This window comes from Anguilla rostrata, chromosome 13 (assembly GCF_018555375.3).
Source record: "Anguilla rostrata isolate EN2019 chromosome 13, ASM1855537v3, whole genome shotgun sequence".
Lineage (NCBI taxonomy): Eukaryota > Metazoa > Chordata > Actinopteri > Anguilliformes > Anguillidae > Anguilla > Anguilla rostrata.
Window position 1 is genome coordinate 37409409 of NC_057945.1, and position 23719 is coordinate 37433127.

At 51.1% G+C, this 23719-nt stretch overlaps 1 protein-coding gene and 1 long non-coding RNA gene across 4 annotated transcripts in view; one reads left to right on the plus strand and one right to left on the minus strand.

Annotated features, from left to right (window-relative positions):
- Positions 1–23719, minus strand: part of pik3c2b (phosphatidylinositol-4-phosphate 3-kinase, catalytic subunit type 2 beta) — a 63360-nt gene that overhangs the window by 13761 nt on the left and 25880 nt on the right. For both annotated transcript variants that reach the window (XM_064304020.1, XM_064304021.1), the window contains exons 14-25: positions 23461–23572; positions 17967–18109; positions 9482–9670; positions 7858–7951; positions 7639–7733; positions 6809–6989; positions 5987–6094; positions 5227–5319; positions 3835–3964; positions 2778–2914; positions 1150–1319; positions 813–969 (exon numbers count right to left, since the gene is read on the minus strand). In XM_064304020.1, coding sequence (XP_064160090.1) covers positions 813–969; positions 1150–1319; positions 2778–2914; positions 3835–3964; positions 5227–5319; positions 5987–6094; positions 6809–6989; positions 7639–7733; positions 7858–7951; positions 9482–9670; positions 17967–18109; positions 23461–23572 — 1609 coding nt within the window. The remainder of the gene's footprint in view (positions 1–812; positions 970–1149; positions 1320–2777; positions 2915–3834; positions 3965–5226; positions 5320–5986; positions 6095–6808; positions 6990–7638; positions 7734–7857; positions 7952–9481; positions 9671–17966; positions 18110–23460; positions 23573–23719) is intronic.
- LOC135237187 (uncharacterized) lies at positions 923–14776 on the plus strand. 2 transcript variants are annotated; one of them, XR_010324769.1, is made up of 3 exons: positions 923–1008; positions 1258–1328; positions 14688–14776. It is a non-coding gene; the product is annotated as an uncharacterized LOC135237187 (long non-coding RNA). The 2 variants fall into 2 exon arrangements; XR_010324770.1 differs by lacking the exon at positions 14688–14776 and adding an exon at positions 7625–7713.

Genomic DNA, 23719 nt, shown 5'->3' on the forward strand with positions numbered 1-23719 from the left:
CAAGCCTGTGAGTGTGTGTGTGATGTTGTGAGTGGTTGTGGCGTGTGTGCGATGTGTGTGTGTGTTGTTGTGGCGTGTTGGTGTGTGTGTCGTGTGTGTGTTCGCCTGTGTTGTGTGGTGTGGTGTTCTCACCAGGCCCAGCAGGTTGAGGAAGAGGTGTGTGTGTGTTGTGGTGTGTGGTGTGTGTGCTGTGTGTGGTGGTGTGTGTGTTGTTGTGTGTGTGTGTGTGTGGTTTCTCGGGGTTGGTTCACCAGGCCCAGCAGGTTGAGGAAGAGGTGGTGTGTGTGAGTGTGCGTGTGAGTGTGTGTGTGTGTGTGTGTGTGTGTGTGTGTGTGTGTGTGTGTGTGTGTGCGTGAGTGTGTGTGTGCGTGTGTGTGGTTCTCACCAGGCCCAGCAGGTTGAGGAAGAGGTGTGTGTGTGTTGTGTGTGTGGTGGTGTGTGTGTTGTGTGTGTGTGTGTGTGGTGTGAGTGTGTGTGTGTGGTGTGGTTCTCACCAGGCCCAGCAGGTTGAGGAAGAGTGTGTGTGTGTGTGTGTGTGTGTGAGTGTGTGTGGTGCGAGCGCATGTGCATGTGTGTGTGTGTGTGTGTGTTTCTCACCAGGCCCAGCAGGTTGAGGAAGAGGTGTGTGTGTGTGTGTGTGTGTGTGTGTGTGGTTCTCACCAGGCCCAGCAGGTTGAGGAAGAGGTGTGTGTGTGTGTGTGTGCGTGTGTGTGCGTGTGTGTGTGTGTGGTTCTCACCAGGCCCAGCAGGTTGAGGAAGAGGTGTGTGTGTGTGTGTGTGTGCGTGTGTGCGTGTGTGTGTGTGGTTCTCACCAGGCCCAGCAGGTTGAGGAAGAGGTGTGTGTGTTTGCGGATCAGGTTGTAGGCCTCACAGCACAGGTCCACGAAGTCGTGAAATCGGCTGGACGGCTTGTCGCCCCCGTTGATGACGTACGCCATGTCAGAGGTGAAGACAAAGGGCGCACGGTCCCTGCCAAAACAATCCCCCCAGCAACACAGACACATTAACGTCAGTTCCACCTTTTAGCACATGCTGTCAGAGTCAGGGGTGGTACTATGACCCCTATTGGCCCAGTGGCATTTCAATGCTGCAGTCTGAGTGAGAGCAGGTTAAAACACCGTTGCTGTTGCTGACCCCCGTCCTCCTTACCGCTTGATGTTTCCGAACATCTGCGCGTGGCCCAGGAACTTGCCGAAGTCGATGTGGAACATGTGACCGCTGGTCTTCAGCATGATGTTGTCGTTGTGCCTGTCGCAGATGCCCAGGATGTAGGTGGCCACGCAACAGCCTGCGCAGGAGTAGATGAAGTTCTCCACCGCCTGAGAAAGGTAAAGAAGAGAGAGGGAGTCAAACAAGGACGCACACACACACAAGTGCACACACATGCACATACACACGCACAGACACCTACACTCTCATACTAATGTTCTGTGTACTCCTGTAGATTCTGTAGACCCCTACACTCTCATACTCATGTTCCGTGTACTCCTGTAGAGTCTGTAGACTCCTACACTATCATACCTATGTTCTGTGTACTCCTGTAGAGTCTGTAGACTCCTAAACTCTCATACTCATGTTCTGTGTACTCCAGTAGTCTGTAGACTCCTAAACTCTCATACTCATGTTCTGTGTACTCCTGTAGTCTGTAGAGTCCTACACTCTCATACTCATGTTCTGTGTACTCCTGTAGTCTGCAGACTTCAACACTCTCACACTCATGTTCTGTGTACTCCTGTAGTCTGTAGAGTCCTACACTCTCATACTCAGGTTCTGTGTACTCTTGTAGTCTGCAGACTTCAACACTCTCATACTCATGTTCTGTGTACTCCTGTAGAGTGTGTAGACTCCTACACTCTCATACTCATGTTCTGTGTACTCCTGTAGAGTCTGTAGACCCCTACACTCTCATACTCATGTTCCGTGTACTCCTGTAGTCTGTAGAGTCCTACACTCTCATACTCAGGTTCTGTGTACTCTTGTAGTCTGCAGACTTCAACACTCTCATACTCATGTTCCGTGTACTCCTGTAGAGTCTGTAGACTCCTACACTCTCATACTCATGTTCTGTGTACTCCTGTAGTCTGTAGAGTCCTACAGTCTCATACTCAGGTTCTGCGTACTCTTGTAGTCTGCAGACTTCAACACTCTCACACTCATGTTCTGTGTACTCCTGTAGTCTGTAGAGTCCTACACTCTCATACTCAGGTTCTGTGTACTCTTGTAGTCTGCAGACTTCAACACTCTCATACTCATGTTCCGTGTACTCCTGTAGAGTCTGTAGACTCCTACACTCTCATACTCATGTTCTGTGTACTCCTGTAGTCTGTAGAGTCCTACACTCTCATACTCAGGTTCTGTGTACTCTTGTAGTCTGCAGACTTCAACACTCTCACACTCATGTTCTGTGTACTCCTGTAGAGTCTGTAGACCCCTACACTCTCATACTCATGTTCCATGTACTCCTGTAGAGTCTGTAGAGTCCTACAGTCTCATACTCAGGTTCTGCGTACTCTTGTAGTCTGCAGACTTCAACACTCTCACTCATGTTCTGTGTACTCCTGTAGTCTGTAGACTCCTACACTCTCATACTCGATGTTCTGTGTACTCCTGTAGTCTGTAGACTCCTACACTCTCATACTCAATGTTCTGTGTACTCCTGTAGTCTGTAGACTCCTACACTCTCATACTCATGTTCTGTGAACTCCTGTAGAGTCTGTAGACTCCTACACTCTCACACTCAGGTTCTGGGCCCTCGTGCAGAGTCTGCAGGCCCCTACCTTCTCGTACTCGTCCTCGGTGGGGTTGTGCTTCTGCAGCCAGTCCGCCAGCGGCCGGTCCTTGAAGGAGCCGGTGACTCCGTGCTCCACCTGGATCTTCCGCAGGGTCTCCGCGTTGGGAATCATCTCCACCATGCCTGGGGGGGGCGGAGAGCGGGGGGTTATTACCCAAATCAATCACTGAACTCCACCCAGCCCCCCATCCCCAACCGGCCCCCCAGGCTAACAGATCCGATACAGCCGTTCGGACGTGACGTGTCCTCCCAGGAAAGCACCAGTTATGTAATACTGTGATATTTTACTGCACCTGACTGTAAGGGAAGGGGTTTCACATTACAGGCCTGGAGGGCCGCAGAGTCTGCCGGTTTTCACCGTGTTTTAAGCAGGAGTGAATCACTCAAGCTGTCGATTGGCTAGGAGAGTCCACACACCTGGTTCTCAAGGCCTTTAACTGGCTGGCAGGCTGAACAGGCACCGCGGCCCTCCAGGACTTTGACACCACTGCTGTGAGGTGTCCCGCTATCATGGGAGCTGCGTTCGTTACCAGTGTGTCCTCGTTACCAGAATCGTGTGTTTATATCTCTGGTTCTGTGACTACAGCAATGCTCTGAACTATGGCCACAATGAACGTTTGCTCAAACTGGTACGATCCAGGGGCCATGCAGTGTGATTGGTGGGTTCAGGGGCCATGCACTGTGATTGGTGGGTTCAGGGGCCATGCAGTGTGATTGGTGGGTTCAGGGCCCATCCACTGTGATTGGTGGGTCCAGGGGCCATGCAGTGTGATTGGTGGGTTCAGAGGCCATGCAGTGTGATTGGTGGGCCCAGAGGCCATGCACTGTGATTGGTGGATTCAAAGGCCATGCACTGTGATTGGTGGATTCAAAGGCCATGCACTGTGATTGGTGTGTCCAGGGTCCTGTTCCCTGTCCTGTTCTGGTTGAACTGCTAATTAATAGAATCCGGTGAGCCAGATAAGGGCTCTCCAGGAACAGGGTTGGGCAGCCCTGCCTGAAACGGATCGAGCCCCCCTGCCCTCCACGGGACGCGCTCTCACCTCGCCCCCGCCCCGTCGAAAAGCAGCGGAAGTTGACCACCCTCATGTCCAGGCCCTCCTGGATCCAGATCTTGTTCATGATGCGGATGATCTGCAGAGTCAGCATGTCCTGCCGGAGGTCGTCTCCCGACTGCGAAACGACGGGAAAACCAGGCTTCAGCAACACTGTGAGGGGCGGAGCTTCCGTGTGCTGTCAATCACTGCCTCCGCCAATCACACGCACTCCCTACAGAACTACAGCCCCCACTGCCTCTGCTTAATCACATGCACTCCCTACAGAACTACAGCCCCCACTGCCTCTGCTTAATCACACACACTCCCTACAGAACTACAGCCCCCACTGCCTCTGCTTAATCACATACACTAATATTACAAGTAATATTCACTGGATTGGTGCCGTACTGTATTTTAAAGTAGGAAGGTACTGATAATGCTCAATAGCACTACCCATTTTGTGATTCATGAAGCCACTCTACCTACAATCAATAGATGCAAACACAGAGCAATGACATCACCTAGCAGACCCTATCAAGTATCAAACACAAAGCCTGTCTACAACAGGGACCTGATTTAATGAGCTGTAAGGTGGTGCTGTTACCATGGGGACCTGATTTGATCAGCTGTAAGGTGGTACTGTCACCATTTTAATTTTTTTATTTAACCAGGGTAGGTTCGCTGAGCACGGATGCTCTTTTGCAGCAACGCCCTGCTTCACGCACATACACATTCACACCTGGGAGCTGTCCAGTACAACCACCATCCTCTATTGTTGGCCACTGAGCAGCTCCACTGGAGGGAGAGAACATTTTTTTAGCCAATTAAACCAGGGGATGATTAGGTGGCAAGTTTTTTGCGAGAGCCAGATCAAAGGGATCTTTAATGACCACAGTTAGTCAGGACCTCGGTTTAACATCTCATCCGAAAGACGGCATCTCCTACAGAACAGTGTACCTGTCACTGCACTGGGGCATTGGGGTTTTTATTTGACCAGAGGGAAGATTGCCCCCTGCTGGCCCACCAACACCACTTCCAGCAGCAACTCAGTATTCCCTGATGGTCTCCCATCTAAGTACTAACCAAGCCCACACCTGCCAGTCAGCAGGAGCAGAGTGCGTGGTGGTATGGCTGCTGGCATACCACCATGGGAAACTGATTTGATCAGCTGTAAGGTGGTGCTGTTTCCATGGGGACCTGATTTGATCAGCTGTAAGGTGGTGCTGTTACCATGGGGACCTGATTTGATCAGCTGTAAGGTGGTGCTGTTACCATGGGGACCTGATTTGATCAGCTGTAAGGTGGTGCTGTTACCATGGGGACCTTATTTGATCAGCTGTAAGGTGGTGCTGTTACCATGGGGACCTGATTTAATCAGCTGTAAGGTGGTGCAGGTACCTTGAAGATGACGCTGATGTTGTCCCCGAGCGGGTCCAGGTTCTGAAAGGACAGCTTGAGCGGGACAGCGTTGGAGTTGAAGTAGGAGCAGGACTGTGTAGAGCACAGGCAGAGAGAGAGGCATGGTCACTTAGGGAGGGGCAGTGCTCATCCGGCACGAGTCACCACTGCACAAAATGAGGAAATCACATATACATACTGATAAGACTAGCACACACACACACACCCTCTCTCACACACACACATACTCTCTCTCTCTCACACACACACACACACACACACACTTGCACACATACTCTCAGTCAAGCACACACACACATGCATGCACACATACACACACACATTTGCACACATACTCTCAGTCAAGCACACACATGCATGCATGCACACACACACACACACACACTCACATACATTCACACACACACACACACACACTGTAACACACACACACTCACGCGCACGCACGCACACACACACACAATTTCTCTCTCTCTCTCACACACACACACAGACTCTCACTCTCTCACACACACACACACACACCCTCTCACACATGCACACACACACTCTCTCACACACACATGCACACACATGCACACACACACACACTCACGCTCTCTCTCTCACACACACATGCGCGCACACACACACACGCACACAGACACACACTCTCTCTCTCTCACACACACACACACACTCACTCTCTCTCTCACACACACACGCACACACACACACCCTCTCGCACACACATACGCACCTGTATTTTGATGCCCTGCACTAGCAGGGCGGGGTTCAGTGGGAGTCGACAGCTGCTGCTGACAGAGAAGAACTGGCGCACCTCCTCTAGCCCCTCCCGCAGGACAGCCTGGGAAACGCAGGGAGTGAGTAACCCGGCAACCACATGCCAGCGACACACCCTGACTCATAACCCCTCTAGCCCCTCCCGCAGGACGGCCTGGGAAACGCAGGGAGTGAGTAACCCGGCAACAACACGCCAGCGACACGCCCCGACTCATAACTCAGTCATTACTCAGTGCCCCGCCCTCCCGCGAAACAGCGCGGTCTGTATCTGTCATCGCCACGGTAACCCCGGCGGTCAGAGTAACTCTGACAGGACAGGCACGGCGAGAGCCACTGCCCGTTACCCAACACACCGCGAAAAAGACCAGCAGGCGCACAAACAGCCCCGACGCCGGCGACTCAGACTAACGCTCCTGAGAAACGGAGACAGACAGCCACCGAACGCAGAAGGCCCTCCTGCGAGCCGCGCTGCGCGAGCTCTGGTTTAATTTATGAGCGTGGAAATCGCTCGCAGGTTCGCAGCAAACCCTCCGGGGGCGCTGTGTGTGCGTTTGATAACCACGCCCGCGCGCAAACGCACCCGCCCGCTCCATCTGCGGGCCCCTTTCAGGAGGGGCTCTGCAGATATTAAATATGCATGCGCGCGCGCGGGGGGAGAGCCCTAAGTGCACTGCGGTAATACAGCCGCGTTTAAATCAGAACAGAAGCGCGAGCGTGCTGAAGCGAAAGAGAGGAAAGGGGTGGAAACAGGGCCCGTCGGGGCGTCGGGGCGCCCTACCTGGCGGGACGAGGGGGACGTGTCCCGTACGCGCTGGGACACCTTGGCCAGGATGCTGACCAGCCAGCACTGGCGGTCGAACTCCTCGCGCAGGCCACGCCCGGAGCAGCACAGCAGAGCGGCTAGCAGGTACTGATAGCGCACGCTGAACTGGGAGTCCTGCAGCGCGTCCTTCAGCAGCCTGGGGTACGGGGGGTACAGGGGTACAGGGGTACGGGGGTACGGGGACACACGTGGAAAGAGTGTCTGTTACTGCACATAACTACCATTCATTATCACTGCACATAACTACCATTCATTATCACTGTATATAGCTATCATTCATTATCACTGTACATAACTAGCATTCATTATCACTGCACATAGCTATCATTCATTATCACTGCAAACAGCTATCATTCATTATCACTGGCACTTATAAATCAACAATCTATGTTCTAGCAATACAAATGTTAGTTTTCTCAAGGCTAAAAAAGAGCAAACTAAGTTTCATGTAAATTAAGGGAAAGGGTCAGGTACTTTACATACAGCACGGGAAGAGAGTCACTAGAGGGGGGGAGACAGGAAGAGAGAGTGAGAGACTGAGGGGGAGAGAGAGAGAAAAGCAAATGATGGAGGGAGAGATGAAGAAAGCGAGGGAAGAAAGAGGAGGAGAGCGAGAGAGAGCTGTGGCCATAGTAAAGTGTGTGTTGGGGGGGCGGGGGGTTGGGAACAGTAATCAGAGGCTGCTAAACCATTGTAATCTCTCCTCCCCCAGCTGTTATTATCCATGTCAGCACTGTGCGCAGCGTGTGTTCTTCCCCTGCGTGTGTGCAGCGAGCGCAACGCACCAGAACAGGTAGTGCGCCACCCGCAGGTCGCCGATGGCCCTGCGCAGCAGGAAGCGCACCAGGGGGCTGTCCAGGTAGCACTCGTACTTCAGCGCCTGGGAGGGAAGAGAGAGAGAGAGAGACCAGGGTTAGAGCGCCCCCTGGAGGAGCGGTCAGCGCGGCGCACTGCACTGCGCTGCGGCCCTGTGGGGAGGGGGGGGGCGGCGTTCGGCGGCGTACCTGCACCAGCTGCGGCAGGAAGTCCAGCAGCTCGGCGTCCGAGATGGAGTCCATCCACTTCACCGCAGTGCGTCTGAGCTCCTGATCCGGGAACCTGGAGGGGCGGGGGGGCGGGGGGGGGGAGAGGGGAGAGCTGTAGGGGCTGTGTGGACTGTGTAGCAGTGTAGCACACTGGGTAAGGAACTGGGCTTGTAACCGAAAGGGCACAGGTTCGATTCCCGGATAGGACACTGCCGTTGTACCCTTGAGCAAGGTACTTAACCGGTACAAGGCACAAGGTAAGGTACAAGGTGCTTATTGCTTCAGTATATATCCAGCTGTATCAATGGATGCGGTGTAAGTGCTATGTAAAAAGTTGTGTAAGTCGCTCTGGATAAGAGCGTCTGCTAAATGCCTGTAATGTAATATTCGTATTTTTAATACTGCATACCCAAGGTTCCCTTTTTAATACTGTATACCCAAGGTTCTCAAACACCGGTCTGTGGACCAGCACCAGCCCCTGCCAACATGGCCTCCGGTCCCCACAAAGCTGCTGTAGCCATTAGCAGACATAGATTTAACGAGACTGTGATCTCATGGGAGGCCCAGGCTACTTTTAACAGCCAAAGTGGATGAGGCACTGCGAAGCACCATAGTCAAATGATAAGATTAGCCATGGTTATACATTAAATGCATATTATTGCAGTTAGTCACCTGTGGCCGACTCTGAGTCCACAGGTTGACAAAGTGTTCGTGAACCACTGCTGTATGTGTTCATTTAACCCAGTAAGGTATTGCACGTACTTCATCATTAATGACGTGTGCAAGAGGCACCAGTTCTAAACGACGTGACAAGAATGAGGACGTACGGTCTAGACGTGACTACACAAGACGGCGAAATCCCCTTTTATCTTTAAAACCGTGCTTTCAAAAGCTTTCCTCTCTTCTCTCCCTCAGAGAATACTGAGACTAGCTGCGTCAGCTCAGGCCCCACACCATTAACACGGCGGGCCGAGGGGTGTAGCTGCCTTAACCACAGCACTTCCATCACAGATATAAACGCGTCTACCGTCAGCAGTAAAAACAGGACGGCCACGGTTTATGACCTTATTTCTTTTTTTTTTCTGTTTTCACAGAGAGCTCACTCAACAAAAAAAAAAAAAAACAACCTTACACTGCAAGAGCATAAAACCACTTCTCCCTTCCATCTTGACTGAGTTAGCACGCCGCGACAGCCACGCTGACTGACGTACATGATGTACATGCAGTCATGTGCTCCAGCGCTAGGCTGCAGCTAGCGCAATCTGAGCGCCCTCAAAAGCGAGCGATGCTTTGACGTAGATGTGATGTGTGAACAGCAGGCCTAAATGTCCTTCAGGTTCTTAAAGGTTTTAATGAAGTGATACTCACTTTAATGACATTTAGTTTGGCATTTGTGAACAGAATTTGTTCATTTTTTCAACTCATTTGAACTTTTTAGTTTTTCACACGGTACACCGTCGCCACCGCCGGTAAACACAACCCTGTGTTTTCACACACCGGGGCGGGCGTGCGAACAGACGCGGAGCGCTGCCATGGCGACCGTCGCCGCGGAGCGCTGCCGTGGCGACCGTCGCCGCGGACGCGAGGGGGCGGGAACCCTTACGAGGCGTGCAGCAGGCCCAGGGCGTCCAGGTGGTTCATGCAGGCCCACTGGCGCAGCAGGGCGTAGATGTCCGGCAGGCAGGCCCACTCCCAGCTGGGGGCGCTGGCGAGCACCAGGGGCAGCCCGCTGCTCTCCGCGTGGCAGAAGTAGCGCTTCTCCCACAGCAGCCTCCGGTCCTCCTGGGTCAGCCTGGGGGGGCACAAACAGGACAAACAGGACAAACAGGGGATCAGAGACCGGGGGTGGGGGTGGAGGGAGGGGTGGGTACGGATACTGAGAAAGCTAAACGGCAGACTACAAATGAACCAGCTGGTGTTGTTTCTTTGGCTTCTGACCAGATCCAATTAGCCTGGCCTTCACACAGCGCTACTGTAGCCCTACTCTTGCTGTGCTACAAAACTTAACCCTTTAAGATGTGAGGTCACAGACATGTGACTAGAACGTTCTTAACTGACCATTCTAAAGCTGATGTAACAATCACCACTGGCAACTGAAAGCAACAGAGTTCTGGAACACTGACTTAAAAGAATGAATTTTTTTTTTTTTAAACATTCCAAATAACCGACTCTTCAAAGGGTTAAACTCTGATTACATCGTTGTGAAAACCAGGAGAAAACCGCAGAACAGCCTGCTAATTTTCCGCTCCAATTCAGCTCCACGTTGCAGGTCCTCCCGGACCATGTTCAGAGTGCGGAGGTTTCCGCCACAAGGGGGCAGCGTGGCCTGCGTTTAGAGAACGAGCGGCGGGAGACAGCCCAAGAAGCGTAGGGGGCGGGGGTGGGGGGTGGCCCGCCGGCCCCGAATTCTCGCTAATGGAAACTGGGGACTCCTTCAGCAACAGACAGCCTTTCAATCCTTCACAGCTGTCCCGCTATTTATACTGTAAGCCACACACCCCTCCGATACTGTAAACGCTCGAGAGCAGAGGCCAGCGCCTGAAGCGGGCACTCGCAGGGACGAAGGGCCTCTGACATCATCAATCCCCAGCGCCAGGAAGAGCCTCGGGGCTGTTTCTTTTCTTTTTTGTTTTTTACTCGTCCGCGCTGCGGCTGGTTTTCCACTTTGGCGATCTGCTGGATCCATCGCCGAGGCGCTGCGCGAGTCGGCAGCGGGGGGCTCCGATCCCCTTTCCTGGCTCGGCCGCTTCGTTTGAGCGAAGCTGAGAGAAACCGCGCCGCGCACAGGCGCTGCAGAACAGCTTTAAACAGCACCTGTCATCCGCAGGGCCGTAACGGTCCTGATTTACCGCGCGGGGCCCGCGTGTGGAGCTCTGCGTCCTTGCTTTTTTCCGTTTTCGAGCTTTCCAAGTTTTTCTAGAAAGTATTTTCAAGAGTCGACGCACACACTCAAAAAAACAAACACCAGAAGGTGTTCGGTTGGACATAGCGGGCTCGCTACGACGCTGATCTATAAATACTCTGCGAGTCCAACCAAATACTTTCCCTGGATTCTGTTTCTCACAGAACAACTCGAAATACATTTAAAGTAACAGATCCAGGGGGGAAAAAAAACCCTGACATTCCACAGACTGAAAAGAAAACACACATTAATCAAATTCTCTCTCAGTGGAGGAACGAGCATGGCTATCAGTCCCCAGCTCTCTGAGCTTTCTACCGCTCAGTTTCACAGGAGCCAAAATGGGCCTACAGCGGGCGAAACGCAAAGCGCACCTCCAAAAACGCACAGTAACGAGCCCCCTCCCCCCCCCCAAAATAAAACGCAGCCCAGCTCCCCGAGAAAAACACAATCTGACGCTGAGCTGAAAGCCAAAATAGACCCCCTGCAACGAGCCGGAGCGACACGTTCAGGACCTTTGCGTAGCTGTCAAAGGGGAATGTGCAAAAAGACACCGCAGGCTGAACTCGGCCTGAAACGCGATAGGTGTACCCCCCAAAAATATAACCACGCCCACAGACAGAGCAGGAGGTGCACCCCCGCATACGCACTCAGAGCCAAGGGCGGAACCGTCCTCCCACTGGGCGTGTCCGGGAGGGTCCATGGCAGGCCGCCGCCCCCTGATTGGACGGCCGGTCCGGCGCAGGTGCATCAGAAGCCTGTCCTCACATGGGCCCAGAATGCTCCAGGCCGGGTCGAGTGGTTTTGACTCGCTTCTGTTTTCGGGACTTGAGGGAAGCGAAACTGACCCGGCCAGCGAGCGTACAGCTGACCTCTCCCTCCCGCTCTCCCTCTATCTATCCCTCCTCACAGCCCCCGCCTCTTTCTTCTCTCTCTTCTCTCTCTCCTCTCTGTCCTCTCTTCTCTCTCTCTCCCTTCTCGTCTCTCTCCTCTTCTCTTTGTGCTTCTCTCTCTCTCTCTCTCTGTGTCTCTCTGTCTGTCTCTCTCTGTCTCTCTCTCTTCCCCCCTCCCTCTTTCTCAGTCTCTCCCTCTCTCTCTCGTTTTCTTTGTGTGCTCTTTCTGCTGGTCCTCTACTAGACCCCCCACGCCCCCCCCCCCCACACCGGGCGGTGAGCGCATCGCTAACCCCCCCCGGGGACGACAGCCGCACGACCCAGCCCCAGATCAAATAACCGCCCGGCGCAGCGCCTGTCCGCCAACAAACCCGTCCGACGCTCTGGGGGGGGGGGGGGGAATAGACCCGAACCTCCACACACACAGACCCCCACACGCAGGCCTCCACACGCGCAGGCCCCCGCACGCAGGCCCCCGCACGCGAAGTCCCCCGCACGCGCAGGCCCCCGCACGCGCAGGCCCCCGCACGCGCAGGCCTCCACACGCGCAGGCCCCCACACGCGCAGGCCCCCACACGCGCAGGCCTCCACACGCACGTATATTAGCGGGAATCAAAGGGGCTTGTGGGTAAAAAGCGGCACACGAATCGAGTGGATGTGTACATGTAATCCGTCGCGTGCTGGGGAAACGCAGCGCACGCCACGCGCTGCTGGACCGTTAGCATTGCACACATCGCTAAAGGCCATCGCTGCGTCTGTCTGACATGTGAACAGCTGCTGCCGTTTCTGTGACTGCAACGCATTCAGATCGCTGCTAAGAAATCAAAAACAAACACGTGACTATGCTGAGGATCTGAGTATTTAAATGTGTGTGCTGGTGCAGTGTTTTTATTACTTAATTAAAGCACTGCACTATCCTTCAATGTTTCAATTAAATAAAAAATAAACTATTTAGGTCTTTAGGTCTTGAGACATTCACTGTGATAGTGACAGAGGTACTGATGGTACTTTGCGTTTCTCTTGCTCTTGTGGTGTTTGCTTAGCATGTAAGTTGCACTTTGGCTAACATCTGCTAAATGACTAAATTGTAAATTGTAAACTGCAACCCAAGCCCAACAATAAAACCTTGATTATTTGAATCACGTGCTCAGTGCTAGGCTTGAACAAAATGCACACACGCATGCACATCAATAATATGATGTAATATCAATAAAATATACAGCTTTATACGTATACATCTTTCTTATCACTGAATTCCTCTTCAAAAGACTGTCAGTGAATAAAAAGAACTGAATCTCCACATGATCAGGAATGTTTATTGAACATAAATACAGGCTGTATACATCTAAGTTCCCCAGAATGCATCTTACATTGGGGGCCAACATAAATGACTTTATATTTACATATTTATATAGCAGGATGTTTCACATGAAGAACTTTGCTCAAGGGTAAAATAGTCACTCTGTATGAAATAGAAACGGTCACAACCAACTGAATTCATTCACTCCAGCAAACCGAAATACAGTCACCTCCAGCATCAAATCAATGACTCTTAAAGGAGAAATTTCCCCAAAAACTGAAACGGCATCATTTTAAAAACAAAAAGTAACTGGCCATCAGCATTTCTGCACTCAGAAACTTCTCATTTTCAGTTCCTAAATCAATCATGTATATGAATAACTTGTCCTCCTCAATCCAGCAAGATGGCATTTTTAAACAATGGGCCTCATTCACCAATATCTTCCTAAGTTTTGAGAAAGGTCCTAAGAAAAGTCTACGTCAGATTCATGACGTGTTCTTAAACCACAGAACTGTTCGCAGCCGTGTTCTTATAATGATGAATCCCATTGTCCTCGTAAGTGTAAAGCGCGTGTCAGTTGTTCCTAATTAGCATAGGTAAACGCCCCGCCAATCCCCATATAAGGGCATGAGACTGCAGGGCCGTGTGCACACACAGAAACCACACACAGAAGTTGAAAAGAAAAGTTCAGCGAGAAGTCAAAAATGTCCAAACGAAAATCTAAAGACGGTGGAGCACCGGACTCCAAACGTAAGAAAACCTTCAGTAGTTCTGAAGTGGAGGTACTGCTGCAGGAAGTGAACAGCAAATAACCTGTCATATTTAGTAGCGTCAGTAGTGTATATAAAATAACACAAAAAAAAGATGCATGGGATGCTATTAATTGTTCAGTGAACGCTGTATCCGGAGAAGGGCGCACAACCGACAAAGTAAAAAAAAAAAGGTTTGATGTCAAATCTGAGGCAAAAAATCAGATCAGTATAGACCAAACATTGCATAATTGAAACCTCCAAAAATATAAGGTCACTACAATGGTTTTATTTTTATCATTTATTTACAGATGAACTCCTGCTGAGGCAAACACCCTCTGAGGTGGAACCTAGCACCTTAATGCTTTGTAAAATAATGAACATAATTATTAAAACATATTATAAATGATAAAAATATTATTGTAATTTAAATCCTATAATATTATACAACTGTACAATTGAAGAAAATGCAATAACCAATTATATTGCACAAACATGTCAGCACTCAAATGTGCGTAAGTGTGCTCTTGAGTGTGCGTAGATTCTGTTCTTACCTAAGAACAAATCCCAAATAAGAAAACATTGGTGAATGTCAGAATCTTCGTGAAAACTGCGTAAGTGGGTTTTAAGAAGAAAATTCTTCTTAAGAACGGTTGGTGAATGAGGCCCAATGTTCCTATTTTTAAAACTTGTTGAAAGACAATATCTCTTTGTCTTCCTTGCTTCAAGCTCCCATAGTTCATTGCAAAGCCTTTGTCTGTGACATCAATGAGATGTTTATGAAATGCTTGACGGGAATTGTAGTACAATGCCAAATTGGAAGACCAGTTTTTCCCCCAAGCACAACAGAAAGACATTCAAAGTTAAATATAATAGACACATGCAAAACACATGTGCGCGACAAAACGGGATGAATTCTTCCTTTTAATGAATGTCTCATTTTTTCCCTGTCTATTTTTCCTCCCCAGCATCCTCCAGGAAAGAGCAGACCAGCATGCACCAGCACAGCCGCCAGGACTGACTCACATCCCGCCGCTGCTTCTTGTTAGCGCAGCAGACTAGCCGCAGAGCTGCATGGCTGCTGCACCAGAGCACTGCGATGCTGCAGACTAGCCGCAGAGCTGCATGGCTGCTGCACCAGAGCACTGCGATGCTGCAGGCTAGCCGCAGAGCTGCATGGCTGCTGCACCAGAGCACTGCGACCTGCAGACTAGCCGCAGAGCTGCATGGCTCCTGCACCAGAGCACTGCGACGTTGCAGACTAGCCGCAGAGCTGCATGGCTGCTGCACCAGAGCACTGCGATGCTGCAGGCTAGCGGCAGAGCTGCATGGCTGCTGCACCAGAGCACTGCGACGCTGCAGGCTAGCCGCAGAGCTGCATGGCTGCTGCACCAGAGCACTGCGACACTGCAGACTAGCCACAGAGCTGCATGGCTGCTGCACCAGAGCACTGCGACGCTGCAGGCTAGCTGCAGAGCTGCATGGCTGCTGCACCAGAGCGCTGCGACGCAGAGAGCAGCTCGCCCAGTGGATCTTATACACAAAGCATAACAGCCAGCTCTGAGGCACGCAGCGGACGTCCCGGCACCGTACAGGAAGTGGCTGTGGCACGTCAGTGATGCGTTTCAGCCCCTCGCCCATCACAGCATCCCACCGGCTAAATTTCCCATGAGCCCGCAGGGCGCAGGGAGGAAGACTTTATTTAGTGCTTCAGGAGCGGCAGTTTCTCAGATAAGCAAACCTGCACACGCAGCAGTCGCTAATCGCTAACTAGCCTGGGTTCCCACGCGGGACTGGGTTTACCAGCCATAGAGTCTCACCCCAGGTGAGCAGTGCTGCATATTTACCCCTGGCCACCCACCCCAGGTGCACAGGGCTGGTCCCAAGCTCCGGCCCCAGGCCGACGCGGCTGACTGAGAGCTAAACTACAACAGGAGAGAGAGAGAGAGAGAGAGAGAGAGAGAGAGAGGAGAGGAGAGGAGAGAGAGAGAGAGGGAGAGGGAGAGGGAGAGAGAGAGAGAGAGGAGGAGAGAGAGAGAGAGGGGGAGAGAGGGAGAGAGGGAGAGAGAGAGAGAGGGAGAGAGAGGCCTTACAGTGTGGCCGGCTCCACACAGCTGTGGACAGAACAGAGCGCATGGGCTCCTGCCATGTGTAATAAAGCAGGCATTGTATTAAGCCCATCTGGACAACGGTGTCTGCTCAGCACATAAATAAAAAATAATGATCTGAATACTTTGGCGATACAGTTTTTTGGGTGGATCTTATACACAAAGCATAACAGCCAGCTCTCTCTCTCTCTCTCTCTCTCTCTCACACACTCAGTGTACAGTGTGACCTTCTCTGCCACTCCCTCCTCTACCTCTCCCTCTCTGCTCTCCTCCACCCATCCCTCCATCATTTTCCACCGGTCTGAAGTTTTTATCTGGCTTCTCTTGCCGGCTGCGAGCTCCATCAGCGTCTGGCGCCCGCGGAGACGCCTGTTTCGGCAGATTCCACCGCGAGGCGTGACCCATAATCCTCGGCTCTCTCATCAAAGTCATCAAAACAAAAAAAAAAAAAAAAAAAAAAAAAAAAAGGCATCTGAATGGACGACTGTTCTGAGGACCCGGCCCCTGTGTGTCATCCCGAGCCCTGGTGGCGCTAGCTCGCATTCTCGCCCACCCCCCCCTCACCCTGCCCCCCACCTCAGGGACAGGGGCCTCGCTGTCAAACGCAAAGCACCCGCCCGCCACCAGCTGGCGTACACTGGCCCCGCCCACCTTTCTCACTTCCTATTTGCGGACACCACCACATCCCAAAATAACCAACCCCTCGGGGACATTAAAGCTTTACTGTACTCTACTCTGCTCTACTCCACCTTCTGTGTCGCACGCAGCTCCGCATCGGAGTGTGCTGCGTCTATCTTCGCGTCTCGGTCCACTTGGGCCTCCAGCTGCAGGTCCTGCATATGCAAAGCTCAGAGCATTCTGGGTAATCTCCTCGCCTACTGCCTGATGTGCAACATGGTAAGGACAGGTGTGAAGTGCCTATGCAATCCTGAGAAGTCTCTATGGTGCCTAAACAACCTTGAGGAGTCTCTGTGGTGCCTACGCAACCCTGACAAGTCTCTCCCACGTCTAAACAACCCTGAGGAGACTCTATGGTGCCTACGCAACCCTGACGAGTCTCTATGGTGCCTACAGAACATCGACAAGTCTCTATGGTGCAGCATGTAGTTTGGGCACAAAGAAGGCTGAAAAACTGCATTAATGGCTGATGTCTGTACAGTACTCCAGTCTAATGAATCCCTCCTGTTCATTCATGAAGTTCACTCATGTCAGCCACAGAAAAAAACGACCCTTTTGAAATTAGTTCACAGATCCTTCGGTAATAAAAAGCAGAAGAGCAGCCACCGTCAGAGACAGATTTTAGCACGGGGAACTGAATCTGGAACAAAACTGGAATGTGCTCAATTTGAAAAATACTTTGGAGTAATGGCTGATCAAAGCCATTCTGGTTCTAGACAATACTGCTGTAGCAGTAAAAAAGGCCAACGGGATGCTGGGATATAGCCAAAAGTATTGAGCGTGCATACAAGGAAGTTATACTTATCTTATACAATCCGTTTGTCTGACAACACTTAGTAACACTTAGTAGTTCTGGGGACTGTACTACAAGAAAGATATAGAAGCTCTGTTAGTAGAACGAGGGGGCATAAATGGAATTATCAAAAGGTAAATTCCACACAGACATTACCAAGTATTTTTTCACACAGGGAGTAGCAGGGAGTTACTGTGTGGAATAGAATGCCAGGTCACATAGTAGAGGCAGAAATTTTGGGTGTTTTCAAGACCAGGCTTGAAACGGTGCCAGATACTATCTAGTCTGTAGGTAAACGTGGAGCACTAAGTACGCTTAGTGGCAGAAAAATGGCGAACATTGTTGGGGTGAATGGCCTATTCTCGCCAATATGTGATGTGATGTCATGTGATGTGAAAGTTAAATCTTCTCTCAGGCCTCAAGCTTCAGTTTATCCTTGCGTTTGACATACAAGTTGGTCTTTCTTGTTACAACCAAAACATCCTTAGTAGAAACAAGGATTAATGAAATCTGCTTACACTGCAGGAAAAAGCAACACTAAATCCATCAAAACTGAAAAAGGCGGCCAAGAGCCAGGGAGTGACTAACCAGCTCCACGCTGTTCCTACAAGCTTGTAGACTGAGAGGCATTCTGAAGACTGAAACGGTGCAATAATACGAGGTCTCACCAGAAGAGGGACTTCTTGTGCAGGACGTCCTGAAGCTGCCTCTGGCTGTTCTGGTCCATGCGGGAGAACTCGTACTGGGGGCTGAATTCGGCGGGCATGGGGGTGCTGAAACGCACCTCGAAGGAGGACGTGGGGAAGTCCACCTACGGAGGAGCAGAAGGGACAACCACACTACAGTAACCATTACATTACATTACATTACAGGCATTTAGCAGACGCTCTTATCGACTTACACAACTTTTACTTAGCACTTTACATTGTATCCATTTATACAGCTGGATATATACTGAAGCAATGCAGGTTAAGTACCTTGCTCAAGGGTACAACGGCAGGGTCCTTACCCGGGATTCGAATCTACAACCTTTCGGTTACAAGCGCAGTTCCTTACCCACTGCGCCACACTCCGTCCTGAAGTAACCAAAGGGTCAGAGGTCAACAACCGCACTATAGTAACCAAAGGGTCACAGGTCAACAACCGCACTACAGTAACCAAAGGGTCAGAGGTCAACAACCGCACTACTGTAACCAAAGGGTCAGAGGTCAACAACCGCACTACAGTAACCAAAGGGTCAGAGGTCAACAACCGCACTACAGTAACCAAAGGGTCAGAGGTCAACAACCGCACTACAGTAACCAAAGGGTCAGAGGTCAACAACCGCACTACAGCAACCAAAGGGTCAGAGGTCAACAACCGCACTACAGCAACCAAAGGGTCAGAGGTCAACAACCGCACTACAGTAACCACAGGGTCAGAGGTCAACAACCGCACTACAGCAACCAAAGGGTCAGAGGTCAACAACCGCACTACAGTAACCAAAGGGTCAGAGGTCAACAACCGTACTACAGTAACCAAAGGGTCAGAGGTCAACAACTGCACTACAGTAACCAAAGGGTCAGCGTTCAACAACCGCACTACAGTAACCAAAGGGTCAGAGGTCAACAACCGCACTACAGTAACCAAAGGGTCAGAGGTCAACAACCGTACTACAGTAACCAAAGGGTCACAGGTCAACAACCGCACTACAGTAACCAAAGGGTCAGAGGTCAACAACCGCACTACTGTAACCAAAGGGTCAGAGATCAACAACCGCACTACAGTAACCAAAGGGTCAGAGGTCAACAACCGCACTACAGTAACCAAAGGGTCAGAGGTCAACAACTGCACTACAGTAACCAAAGGGTCAGAGGTCAACAACCGCACTACAGTAACCAAAGGGTCAGAGGTCAACAACCGCACTACAGTAACCAAAGGGTCAGAGGTCAACAAAACTCAATCCTTTTATGATTTCTCTTCTGCTGGTATCACACCTTTATCCCTTACCTCAGGGATGCTCAAATCTGCTCCTCGAGGACAGCAGAACTGCTGGGTTTATTTCTACCTGATAGCTAACTGATAGATTAAACACACTGATTGGCCAGAGATTGGCCAAGGGGCGACATAGCTCAGGAGGTAAGACCGATTGTCTGGCAGTCGGAGGGTTGCCGGTTCAAACCCCACCCTGGGCGTGTCGAAGTGTCCTTGAGCAAGACACCTAACCCCTAACTGCTCTGGCGAATGAGAGGCATCAATTGTAAAGCGCTTTGGATAAAAGCACTATATAAATGCAGTCCATTTAGATTAAAGTCTCCTGGTGTCCCAGGTTTGAATCAGTCCTGATTGGAGGAGAAGAATGAAAACCAGCAGTGCTACTGACATTGAGGGCCAGATTTGAATATCTCTGCCAGGAACTACTGTTACAAGAAACACAACCGGCTCAGTCAAAAAGGCCACAGCATTCAGGGTTTCCCCCAGGAAAGTGGTTAGGGGGAAGTGGAGGGGGAAGTGCCTCAGAGGGTAAGCAGCAGCAGCAGCAGTGTGTCAAGTGGCGGTCCGCAGTATTCACACTGTACAGACTACACCTCCCCAGGTGAAACCATAACTACACCATGGCAGTTTTGTTAAACAGCACCACTGTGCCATGTTCCCCCCTTCCATGGAGATCTGTGTCTGGGGCTTTACTAATTATTCTCTGATGTCTGCGATTTCAGTGGAGCAGCAGCACCTCTGGTATTAACACCTGGGGGAGACCCTGGCATTGGAGAACTCACCGGAAGGAAGAGAGGGGAAAGTACTGGGATTTAAGAGCTCCACTCCACAGGTGTGTAAACAAGCAAAGCATCACGGCAACCGCAGAGTGTAAGGGGTTAAATATCCCCTGCGGCTCTTACACTAGCGCACACGCCAAAGCAAACACGAGAGAGAGAGAGAGAGAGAGAGCGTGTGTGTGTGTGTGTGTGAGAGAGAGAGAAGAAGAGGATGGTGTGTGTGTGTGAGAGAGAGAGAGAGAGAGTGGTGTGTGTGTGGAGAGAGAGAGAGAGAGGTGTGTGTGTGTGTAGGGAGAGAAGTGTATGTTTGTGTGTGTGTGTGTGTGTGTGTGGAGAGGATGAGGTGTGTGTGTGTGTGTGTGAGGAGTGGGGCGTGTGTGTGTGTGTGTGTGGGAGAAGTGACCCGTGTTCGCAGTTGTCACGATCATGAAAATGCTTTTGTACGTGCTTTGGATAAAAGCGTCTGCAAGAAGTAATGTAATGTAATGAGTGTGTGTGTGTGTGGTGTGTGTGTAGAGAGGAGAGTGTGTGTGGGTGTGTAGAGAAGAGAGAGAGTGTGTGTGTGTGTGTGTGTAAGAGAAGAGGAGAGGTGTGGTGTGTGTGTTGTGTGTGTGGGGTCACAGCTGCTTTACACTAGTGCACATGCAAAGCAAAGACCAGCACAAATAGAGTGATGGTGTGTGTTCAGGAAGGTATGGGGATGCGTGCGTGTGTGTGTGTGTGCGTGTATATGTGTGCATGCATGTGTGTGTGTGTGTGCGTGCATGCGTGTGTGTGTGCGTGCGTGTGTGGGTGTGTAAGAAAGAGAGAGAGAGAGAGAGAGTGTGTGTGTGTAAGAAAGAGAGAGAGAGTGTGTGTGTAAGAGAGAGAGTGTGTGTGTATGAGTATGTGTGCGTGTGTGAGTGTGTGTGTGTAAGAGAGAGAGAGAGTAAGTGTGTGTGAGTGTGCGTGAGTGTGTGTGTGTGTGTGGGTGGGTGGGGGGGGGGTGGTGACAGACAGAAAAAGTAACTGCATCCAGGAAAGCCACATCAGCAGCCAGAAAGAACAAAGACCAGCGAGGAAAATGGAGAGGGAGGGAATGAAGTGCATACGACATTCCCAGGAACAGAAAAATACATTGAAAAGTTATCAGTCGTGAAAGACAGAACGCTGATAAGGCGGATAAAAGGGAGGAACGTAAAAAAAACTGGGTTAAACGAGAGTAAGGGGAGCCCAAACGGAGGTAAGGTGCCACGGGGACCGTAACTAGCGGCAGATGTGCAAACAGCCCCAGATGTGCGTCTGTTTAAGCGGGGGGTGAGGCTTTGACACGTCTCGGGATGGGATTGGGGGGACAGGGGCCAGATGTAAGTGATTGCGGCTAGCGTCTTCCACACAGAGAGATTAAAGGGCAGAGAATGATGTGGGGGGGGGGGGGTGGAACTGTGCAGTTAACCCTTTTGAGCTGTGAGGTCACAAACATGACTAGAACGTTCTTAGCTGGACATTCTAATGCTGATGTAACAATCGTAATGAAAGCAACAAAGTTCTATAACAGTGACTCAGAACTTGGGGGGGGGGGGGGGAGAAAAACTTCCAAAAAAAATAAAACCTACTCATGAACTGGTTAAATAACATGAGCCATCAAAAAAGCGGGACAAGGACCTCTCAGGAGGAGGCAGAGAAGGCACTCAGCCTCGTGCTGCCACGGAAACCACCCAGCGCGTGGGCCAGGCCACACACCTTCCAAACACATCTTCCAAACATCAGGGACTCCAAGAGGAGTGTGGTTAGGGGGAGGGGAAACGGGAACCCGGCTATTTCCCAGTGTGAAGTTTACAGATGCAGATACAGATAAGGAGAACTTCATTGACTCCCATAGGGAAACTGGGCATTACTGCAGCATACTGTTTTCACAGTAAAACAACAACAATGCACACTCAGCATTAAAAAAAAAACAATATACAAGCACACACAGAAATGTATGTAAGTGGGAGAGGAAATATATGTACACGTTTGCGAATAATAAAAGTAAACAAATGAAATAACTGTATAGTGTAAGGTAGGTCCATGTACAGTAGCTCAGTGTCAGTGCAGTGGTGCTGAGGGATGTGGATAATGCAGGCAATGCAGAATACACAGAGTGCCAAGTGGTAGAGTGAAAGTGAAGCTGGCTGTTAAAGTTTGTGTTCTTTCAGTAGAGGTAGGGTGCTGTGTGTATGAAACTCTTAGACTGTGTGTGTGTGTGTGTGTGTGTGTGTGTGTGTGTGTGTGTGTGTGTGTGTGTGTGCGTGTGCGTGCGACAGATAAAGACAGATGTGCGTTTTCAATTTGTGTTCTTTCATTGGAACTTGGTTGCAGTGTATATGAACCACTTACAGACCGTGTGTGTGTGTGTATGTGTGTGATAGAGAAAGATAAACAGATGTGTACTGATGAAAAGCCAGTGCAAACAAACTGGCTTTCCTTAGGAAAGCGGTGCTTGTCAAAAAATATTTCCATGGAAACGACTTGAGAAATTGATGTGTGTTCTGAGTTTTGTTTTTTTTCACTGGAAGTGGAGTGCAATGTGTATGAATCTCTAACAGACAATGTGTTTGTGTGTGTATGCACGTGTGTGTGTGTCTGCATGTGTGTGTGCATGTGTTTGTGCGTGTGTGTGCGTATGTGTATTTGTGTGTGTGTGTTTTACATAGAGAAAGAGAGAAAGCCAGTCCAGCCCAAATGACCTACTTTCAGGCCCCCACTGCCGTCTCCCTGACGATGCAGCTCAGCCAATCGCCTGCTGAGATTCAGCGCTGACGCCAGAACGGTTCGGCCAGGGGCCGGCCCTCCAGGAAACCGGTCTGACAGGGCCCCCCCCGCCGCTGTACCGCCGCGAAGCACACACGGGGGACGGGTGGGGGGTGGGGGGGCGGGGCACTAGAACGCATCGGCGGGAACAGGAAGGAAGTTGAGGACTGGGCTGAAGCCATCTTCTTCCTCTCTGAGAACGGCTACGTCCGCAGCCAGGGGGGTGAATGTTTCATGGGGGTCCCGTCCGGAGCGGGGGGAGCCTCGCGTGTGCATTATTTACCGAGCCTCTTAAAAGCCCGCTCCCGCTCGAGCAGACTCTTCATTAAGAGGGACGATGGCGGATCGATGCCACGCTCAGATTAGCATTACAATATATTACTACAACCAGCACACAGCCCGGACCGTCATGACCGGACTGACAGAGACGGATAGACCAACCCCGGGGGGGCACGGGGGGGGGGGGGGGGCAGTGACAGATGAGGGGGGAAATGAGGAAGCACACCCATACCCAGGGTTAATGCAGAGAGACCTTATGGATGGGATGGGAGAGAGAGAGAATGAGAGGGGGAAGGGAGAAGTGGAAGAGAGAGAGAAGTGGGTGGGCGTGGGAGGAAGGTCTGGGAGGGTTAATTACCTGCAGAATGACGCTGTCCGGCTGGCTGAAGTTGGGGGTGCTGGAGCGGGCGTTAGCACTTCCTGGGGTCGAAGGCCACAGCCCAAGCAGCTTCCTGTCGCACGTGAGCACACTGCAGGGATGACAGGTCAGGAGGAGAGCGAGGTCAGACAGGAGGGCAAGGTCAGACAGGAGGAGGGCAAGGTCAGGCAGGAGAGCAAGGTCAGACAGGAGAAGAGCAAGATCAAGCAACCCCCATTTGCTGGGAGTAAAGCTGGAT